Source organism: Cariama cristata, unplaced genomic scaffold (genome assembly GCF_000690535.1).
Source record: "Cariama cristata isolate BGI_N322 unplaced genomic scaffold, ASM69053v1 scaffold17380, whole genome shotgun sequence".
Lineage (NCBI taxonomy): Eukaryota > Metazoa > Chordata > Aves > Cariamiformes > Cariamidae > Cariama > Cariama cristata.
The window spans coordinates 1-9,626 of NW_009593117.1; the positions used below are offsets into that span (position 1 = coordinate 1).

Genomic DNA, 9,626 nt, shown 5'->3' on the forward strand with positions numbered 1-9,626 from the left:
GGTGCCCGCCGGGGCCTGGCGCCGGGAGAGGGGCGGCAGGCGTCCTCACTCCGCTGCGTGCTCCCCTCTGCCTTCAGGGTAGCAGGCAGCTGCAGGAGAAATCCCTGAAAATTTCCTCTACGCTGTATGTTGGCAACCTGTCCTTCTACACCACCGAGGAGCAGATTCAGGAGCTCTTCTCCAAGTGTGGAGACGTCAAGAGGATCGTCATGGGGCTGGACAAGATCAAGAAGACGCCCTGTGGCTTCTGCTTTGTCGAGTATCCTTTCTGGTTCCCTGCTACTGTCAGCCCGTGTGTGGTTGCCACCTTTAGTTCTGGTCTGCACAGCAAGCTTAGCTGCACTGCTGTGGAAAACCTTAAAAGGAGTGACAGTCAAGTGCTTTCTACCAGGCACTTCCCTTCCAACTTTGCTGCTTCCCCACCACCTTAATTGAGAGACAGACTGTACAGCAGTGCTATAGGTGAAAAGTGTTAGCACTGCTGTACTTTCTGGAGGTGGCAGAGAGCTCCTTTCATTTGTTAATTTCTTTAATGATTTTAGGGCCAAAATCAGAACTGTTACAATCATCAGTCAGAGCTCTTACGTGGGCAGAGCACATGTTCACTTTCTGACCTTAACTTTACACCTGAATGAAGTAGCAGATAATCCATGGCAGTATTCCCAAGCACAGGGTGCACGCTTGTACAAGTTGTACCGTGAGCTGTCTTTGCAAAGCTCTCCTGTGAGGCCTGCCCCTCTTGTTCAAATTCAGTCAAGTTTCACATAGTATAAAAAGGCATATTACAGATTTCTTGCCTTTAGCAAGGCTTTAACGTGTTTGTTTCATCTGCTTGTGAAATAAGTGATCCAAAGCTACTTCTTGTCTGTGCAGGTACTAACATTAAAGTTCAGAATTCTTTCTGAGTGGGGGCTGGTTTTAGCTTGAATTTATGTGAGTGCAGTTTTTGATCCCATAGAGAAGAGCAAGAAGAGTAGAAAAGGCTGGAAGGCAGAGTTTTTCTGCTTCTCAGATACAATAGTTCTCTTTTTTTATTTTCCCTATACCCAACAAAATAGCACGCTTAGTTCTCCTTATAGTATACTTCAGATACTACACAAGAGCAGATGCTGAACATGCAATGCGATTTATCAATGGCACACGACTAGACGACCGTATCATTCGAACTGACTGGGATGCAGGGTTTAAGGAGGGGCGACAGTATGGAAGAGGAAAGACTGGAGGACAGGTAAAGGCAATACCAGTTCATACCTTGAATTTGATCACCCTACTGATGTACTGCTGTGCTAGTTTTGTCTCATCCAGAACAATGTATAGACTGTAAAGACCTGATAATGAACTTCAGCCACGTTCTTTTGGTAACTGATGCCTGGTGTTAAAAGCTCGAAATAGAACTTTTGGCCATTTCTGTTTAGGACTCCAAACTTCCTGCAATGCAAGCAGAATGTTCCCTAATCCAAACTAGTACTCTTAAAATGATGCAGAATTTGAACAGAGCGGGACAGCATAGCTGCTAGGCCAATCTCATAACACAGCAGTTTCTCCCAGTGCGAAGGTGAAGTTCCTTTGCAGATTTCCAGGGTGGAGGGGAGAAAATGTTCTGGAGGCCAAGCCTGCTAATTCAGAAAGCTGGACTGCAAAGCTGAATGAAAATATTTTGGGGTCTTCTTTGCCTCTTGTCTAAAAAGACCTCAGCCATGAAATATATCCTCATTTGTCATTTTCACCACTGTTACCACCTTTTTGGTGGATTGTTTGAAGAGATTTCAAACGAGTCAAAGTGCTTGTAACCTGAACATCAGTTCCCCACCAACTGGACAAGGGCGGGGATGGTGATTCTGAAGTCTAGCAGGAGACAGACAGTGCAGGGTACTAATATCTATGTTACTGCTGTGCCCCAGGTGCGAGATGAGTACCGGACAGACTACGATGTGGGAAGAGGTGGCTTTGGCAAGATCATTCAGATGCAGAAGGCAAATCATCAGCCTGCGATCTATTAATTGCCTCGTGGGTCTTAGCTCGTAGAGGGCTCTGTCCTTCCAGAGCTAGCCCTGTTCTCTCATTTTGGATTGGGGTAGGGAGTGAGATCCAAGTTCCAGCAAAAGGTGACCCTCCTTAGACTGTGGATATATATGTATTCATTCCCCCTTCCTTCTGGGCTAGAGAGGATGCTCTGTGCGGATACAGGGCAACAAGGGGGAAAAAAATGGACAGCTCTGCAGGATTCTGGGTAAGAAGAAATGCAGCATGTCACACACACCTTGTGCTATGACATACTCTTCACGTTGCAGCTAAGCAGGTGGCTTCCTCCAAGCTGCGACTGCAGACGTGGTTGCTCTCAAATGGAACTTCTTCAAAGCTTACCACCATCGGAGCCCTCCACGTGCCTGGGCATCTTGTGGGGATGCACAAGAGTTTTAGGTTTCTAATTTACAACCTCATCTGCTTACAAAGCAGTATTTCTGTTTGGATGAGAGAAGTGGAAAAAGGTCTTATCATCCACTTGGAGGTGCTTGTCTGCACATCTAGCCCTTGGGTTGGTCAGGACCTGCAGAGCATTTCTCTTTATGATGCCCCCAGTGCTGCCTGGCTTTTCAGATCCTCACTGTTTCGTGTGATTTTGTTAAAAGTTTCTTTTAATTTTTTAAATAAACAATTTTATTGGGTCTGACTGAGATGGAGTTAATTTTACCCCTAGCAGCCATCATGGTGCTGTGCTTTGTATTGGTAGCTGGAAGGGTGTTGATAACACACCAGTGTTTTGGCTGCTGCTGAGCAGTGCTCGCACAGCATCAATACTGAAATGTGCTCTGAGGTGGCTGGTCCCTGGGCAACAGGGTGTGTGGAAGGCTTTGGGCAGGTGCCTAGGGCGGTTATTGCCTGGGACTTTACACCTGAAGAGGCAAGTAACCCTGGCAAACTGGTGCACCACCTGAGAGGAGGGTGCCTTGACTATCCCAATGAAAACCAGCAGCTTCTAGCACATCACTGGGGCTTGGCCTATGCCTACCAGCCACAGTTCAGTACAATCAGAGGACTGTGGTTAAGGCAGGGACGCAAGCCACCTCTGAGAATACTTTCAGACCAGGGTGCAAACTACATCTGAGGACATGATAGTAGAGATAGGGACCCAAACAACAACAACTATAATTGCCCCAGTAGTGGAAAAGAAACAATGGGCAAGGAGGTCAATGGGTCCATATAATTGATTACTAAGGGAGGAGGAAGAAGAGGAAGGGTTTGATTAAGAAGCTGGTCCTTCAGCAAAGAAATTGGAGGAAGGAGTGAGAGAATTCAAAGAAGCAGCGGAAACTAGCTGGTCTCTGACCTCATCAGGACTTTGAGACATGCAGAAAGATTACAGCTGACTCGCAGGTGAGTGGATTGCTGCCTGGCTGCTCTGATGCTGGGATAATGAGGCCAACAGTGAGCAATTGGAAAGCAGGGAAGCCCAACAGCTGGGATACCTTGCAAGGAACAGGGGAATGGAGAGAGGAATTGGATAAGAGGCAACAATTTGCAGTCTCTGGAGATGGTTCCTCTAAGTGTGAGGGCAAGGTATCCATTCGAGGAAGATCTTGTGAACTTCCCAGGAAAATGGACTGCCGCAGATGAAGGCATCAAGTACCTGAGGGAGTTGGCAATGCTAGAAGTCATATACAGTGATCTCGATAATGATGAGCTCTCCAAAGATCCAGAGGATGTCCTGTGCACGTGGGACATGTGGAGGAAGGTGATTCAAAGTGCCTCAGCATCATATTCTAACAGCTTGGCACCAATGTATTGCCTGGATATGGACACACCAACTGTGGAGAGAGCGTATTCTTGGCTCCAAAACTTTGAAGAAAATCTCTCCCTCCTCACCCATATGGACCCGCACCTTGGCTGTCAGGGACACACCAAGAAGTCATTCCTCTCCTGCCCTGGTCAGAGGGAAAGGGAGCCCCAGGGACTGCCATATGGTGCACTCTGCTTCTTCCTGCATGACTAGGGGGAGGACATGAGGAAGTGGGTTGGTGAACTCATCTTTAAGCTGGAAGCTCGCATATGCAAACTGAGAGGGAGGACAGCTGTTAAGAAGGGGCCACCCAAGAAGGCTGTCAGCTTTGTTGCTGTAGAGACACAAGAAGGCAATTGGCTGTCTCCCAGATGTAGAAGGACTGAGATCACCTTCCTTGATCCTTATGAAGGGATTTCTGGTCTGACCCTGAAAGGGTCAGACAGTGAATACTCTGAGCAGGAACATGAATAGAGAGTCCCTGCCTTTGGCCAGGAGGAGGAAAGGGGTGATGGGGTATACTGGACTGTGTGGAGTCAGTGGCCTGGCACATCAGACCAACAGAAGTATACGGCTCTGGTAGACACTGGTGCACAATGTACATTGTGCCATCAGGATACAGGGGCACAGAATCCATCTGAATCTCTGGAGTGACAGGGGGATGCCAAGAATTGTCTGTATTGGAGGCTGAGGTGAGCTTAACAGGGGACAGGTGGCAAAAGCACCCCATTGTGACCAGCCCAGAGGCCCCTTGTATCCTTGGCATATATTACCTCAGGAGAGGGTACTTCAAGGACCAAAAGTGTACCAATGGGCTTTTGGTATAGCCACTGTGAACACAGAGAAGATCAAACAGCTATCTACACTGCCTAACCTCTCATAAGATCCCTTCACTATGAGATTGCTGTGAGCTGAAGAACAGCAGGTGCCAGTTGCTACCAGGACAGTGCAGCAGCAGCAATATCGCACAAACCAAGACTCTGTGGCTCCCATCCATGAGCTGATTTATCAATTGGAGAGCCAAGGAGTGTTCAGCAAGACTCACTCACCCTGTAATAGTCCCATAGGACCAGTGCAAAAGTCTTGATGGAGGGTGGAGGTTAACAGTAGACTATCATGGCCTGAACAAAGTCACACCACCACTGAGTGCTGCTGTACCAGACATGTTAGAGCTCCGATATGAACTGGAGTCAAAAGCAGCCAAGTGATGTGCTACAACTGACATTCAGTTCCTTTGGCAGCAGAATGCAGGCCACAGTTTGCTTTCATGTGGAGGGGTGTTCAATACATCTGGAGCCAACTGTCCCAGGGGTGGAAGCACAGTTCTACCATTTGTCATGAACTAATCAAAACTGCAGTGGAAAAGGGTGATGTCCCTGAACATCTACAATACATCGATGACATCATTGTATGGGGCAACAATGCAGAAGAAGTGTTTGAGAAGGGAGAAAGAGTAATTCAGATTTTTCTGAAAACTGGTTTTGCCATAAAAAGAAGCAAGCTCAAGGGACCTGCACAGGAGATTCAGTTCTTGGGAATAAAATGGCAGGATGGACACCATCATGTCCTTACGGGTGTGATCAACAAGATGGCAACTATGTCTCCACCAGCTAACAGGAAGGAAACACTAGCTTTCCTAGGCTGTTGGAGAATGGCTGAGGGAGCACGGTCACGGCTCCACCGAAGAACTTTGTTATACCAATCTGTTGTTCTACCAATCTGGACATAAAGCCAGACTAGGCCGCGATGGAAAATTCTGAGGAAGAAAGGAAGGTCATACTGACCTTGTACTGTGTAGATAAGGGAGCACTGTATGAGAAAAACAGGATGGAACCCGGGCCCAAGCACGAAAAACAGTAACCGCAAGTAGGAGGAGTATGATGAGGTATCCTTTAGAGCTAAGCCAATTATTGTAAGACAAGTATATAGCTAAACCAATGATTGTAAGACAAGTTTGTATAAGATAGAACTTTATGTTATAAATATGTGAAGGTTTTGCAATAAAGTGAAGCTGGCTTTATCACTCACATTGGGTCGACTGCTTGACTTCCCTTGCTCGTCGCACTAGGCCATGTGGGATTCTGAAGAATGCATATTCCAGGTTATAGTCAGCTTGTGAGCCCTCTCTGTCAGGTAACCCAAAAGAAGAACTATTTTGAGTGAGACCTGGAGCAACAACAAGCCTTTGAGCGTATCAAACAGGAGATAGCTCGTGCAGTAGCTCTTGGGCCTGTCCAGACAGGACCAGGTATGCAAAATGTACTTTACACTGCAGCTGAGGACCATGGTCTCACCTGGAGCCTCTGGCAGAAAACATCAGGAGAAACCCGAGGTCATTTTTTTCCAAACCATTAGGTTTTGGAGCTGGGGTTATGAGGATTAGAAGCCCACTACACCCTGACTGAAAAAGAGATACTAGCAGCCTATGTGGGGGTTCGAGCCGCTTCGGAAGTTGTTGGTACAGAAGCGTATCTCTTAGTACTGGAATTGCCTGGGCTACACTGGATATTCAAAGGAAACATCCCCTCTACACATCATGCAAACAGTGCTACATGGAGTAATTGGGTAGTGTTGATTGCACAACAAGCTCAACAGGGGAAACCCAATTGCCCAGGAATCCTGGAAGAGTTCATGGATTGGCCAAAAGGCAGAGATTTTGGAGCATTGCTTCAGGAGGTGGCTTGTGCCCAAGAGGCACCACCATATAATGAGTTATCAGAAGATGATTATGCTTTGTTTACTGATGGATCCTATCGTGTTGTAGGAAACCATCAGAAATGGAAAGTTGCTGTGTGGAGTCCCACACAAGTCATTGAAGCCACTGAAGGAGAAGGTGACTCAAGTCAGTCTGCAGAAATGAAAGCTGTCCAAGCAGTCCTGGAGATTGCTGAACAAGAAAAGGGGCCAGTACTCTGTCTCTATACTGATTCCTGAATGGTGACTAATGCCCTATGGGGGTGGCTGCAGCAGTGGATGAAGGCCAACTGGCAGCACAGGGGTAAACCCATCTGGGCTGCTGCATTGTGGCAGGACATTGCTGCCTGGGTAGAAAACATTGCTCTAAAGGTACGTCATGTAGATTCTCGCATGCCCAAATCCACACCACTGAAAAACATCAAAACAATGAACAGGTAGACAAGGCTGCCAAAATTGAAGTAGCTCAAATGGACCTGGAGTGGAAGCGTGAGAGTGAGCTATTTGTAGCTAGATGGGCCCACGAAACATTGGGACATCCAGGGAGAGATGCAACGTACGGATGGGTTCATGATCGAGGAGTGGACCTGACCATGGAGGCCATCACACAGGTCACTCACAAATGTGAAACGTGCCACAATGAAGCGAGCCACGAGTCAAGTGTCCCTGGAACAGAGAGTGGTGGCTGGGTTTTCAATATGGCAAGGCCTAGCAAATTGACTGTATTAGATCACTGCTGCAAACACACCAAGGCGAGCGCTACATAGTCAACATGGTGGAAACAACTACTGGTTGGCTAGAAACATACCCTGCAAACCATGCCATTGCCTGAAACACCGTCTTAGGCCTTGAAAGGCAAATATTATGGCGACATGGTACCCCAGAAGGAATTGAATCAGACAATGGGACTCATTTCCGAAATAACCTCATAAACTCTTGGGCCAAGAAACACGACATTGAGTGGATGTATCACATCCCCTATCACCCACAAGCCTCTGGAAAGATTGAGAGATACAATGGACTGTTAAAGACTATGTTGAGAGTGTTGGGCAATGGGGTATGGAAGCACTGGGATATAAATTGGACAGAAGCCACTTGGCTGGTTAATACCAGAGGATCTGCTAACTGTCCTGGTCCTGCCCAAACAAAACCCCTACATACTGTGGGAGGAGATAAGGTCCCCATAGTGCACATAGGGAAGTGGCTGGGGAAGGCCATGTGGATTGCTCCTCCCTTGGGAAAAGGCAAACCCATTCATGGGATTGTTTTCACTCAAGGACCTAGGTGTACTTGGTGGATAATGCAGAAGGATGGGGAGACCCATTGTGTGCCTTAAGGAGTTTTGTCCTTGGGGGAAAGATAATCTGTGATGTGAGGTGTATGTTGTAGCAGTGATGTAGCAGGAACGACGTGAAGTGACGAAGAATGAGTTTTGCAAGGAACCGCACGAGTGCAACGATGACCTAAACCAAGCCCGTGTTAGTGCCCAACAATCGAACCCACTGGTTCTCCTGTCCTGAGCACCCATCCTGACAGACGGGGCCCACGTTGTAGCCTGTTCTTATGAATATTTGGAGGAGTGGAGGAAGCCCATGGAATAGGGGAATAATATCTATCTGTTAAAGGACAGGGGATAAGTAGTTAATGAGAATGTATGAATCTCTATGTTGGGTATAAAGATGGTTTAAGTATGTAGTATAAGTTTTAAGTGTTGGTAAGAAGGGATTTCAGCAATAAGAATTAAATACAATGGGATGGTTAGAAGATATATATGTATATGTATTAAATTGTGTGGGACCTGAGCATGATGCAAAAGGTATGGAATAGGCTGTCTCTCCAATGTTTTACCCTGCCACCTAGTAGGCTGGGAGTGGGCAAGATCTTGGGAGAGGACATAACCAGGACAGCTGACCCAAACTGACCAAAGGGATATTCCGTCCCATATGATGTCTGCTCAGCAATAAAAGCTAAGAGAAAGAAGGAGGGGCAAGTATTCGTTACTATGACATTTGTCTTCTGGAGCAGCTGCTATGCCTACTGAAGCCCTGCTTCCCAGGAAGTGGCCAGACATTGCCTGCTGATAGGAAGTAGGGAATAAATCTTTCGTTTTCCTCTGCTTCCACACACGGCCTTGCTTTTGCTTTATTAAACTGCCTTTGTCTTCACCCATGAGTTCTTTTCCATGTTACTTTGTCCCTGCCCTGTCATGCTGAGGAGGGGAGTGATAGAGCAGCTTGGTGGGCACCTGGCATCCAGCCAAGGTCAACCTGTTATAACAGTGAGTCCTGTACCTGTTGCAGTTTGTGCGGCAAAAGCACTCGCTGTATGACACGAACTGGGGGGGAAATACCTCCTGTTGGTATCTTAAAGCTGCTGTCACTTGCAAACACAAAGCTGGACACTAAAAGAGGGCACAAGTCTCACCCCTTTCTCTTGGCTTCTATCTTGGTGCTCGCTTTTCCTCGTCTTCTGTTTTGCAATAGCTGATGGCTGATGTTAGAAGGAAATTGCTTATAAAGTGTGCAGGTACTCTGAGTAAGACAAGTACTTTTATTTCACATCAGCAGGTTCTAGGAGAACTCTCCCTATCCTGCCACCTGTTTCACAGTCAGAGAAGTGTATAAAGCAAAAGAAAGGCCCAGTGTGCACTTCGGAGAGGAAGGAACCAGGAACTCCCTTCCCTGTGTTTGTGACAGGCTTTCTTCCCATTTTAAGAGCACAGCTGACGCCCCCTAACCTGGTCTTAGGGTCCGAACAAGGGACTAGAGAAGATGAAAACCATTTCTGCTCTGTTCCAAAGAATCTCTCAGCTCGAGCAGGTAATTCCATTGAACAAGTTAAATTCTGTCTGTAAACTGGGTTTGTATTATGTAAATAATAGCAGCTGCTCTCTGCCCAGTAATGTGTAATCATGATTTTTCATGCATTCTCTCATCTGAGATAATAGAAACTGTTGCACACCCATCTGCACACCAGGTATACAGTTAAATTAGTTTAACACTCACATTACCACGAAGTCTTGATAACTGACCTGGAGGGCACGTTACATTTAGTTTGTTGAAATGTCTCCTACCTGTTTGTTTTGCAAGTCAGGTTGCTGCGCCTGTACAACTGTCACAGATCTTGAAGAAACTACATGTTTAGCCTTCAGCAG

The 9,626-nt window shown here is 46.8% G+C and overlaps 1 protein-coding gene across 1 annotated transcript; it reads left to right on the forward strand.

Annotated features, from left to right (window-relative positions):
• Window positions 1-77: 77 nt before the first annotated feature.
• On the forward strand, window positions 78-2,671 carry NCBP2 (nuclear cap binding protein subunit 2, 20kDa; the record flags this gene model as incomplete). The annotated part of the gene is made up of 3 exons (XM_009709189.1): window positions 78-259; window positions 1,090-1,228; window positions 1,902-2,671. Coding segments are annotated over 3 exons (420 nt in total), but the record flags the coding sequence as incomplete, so codon positions are not given.
• Window positions 2,672-9,626: the final 6,955 nt, after the last annotated feature.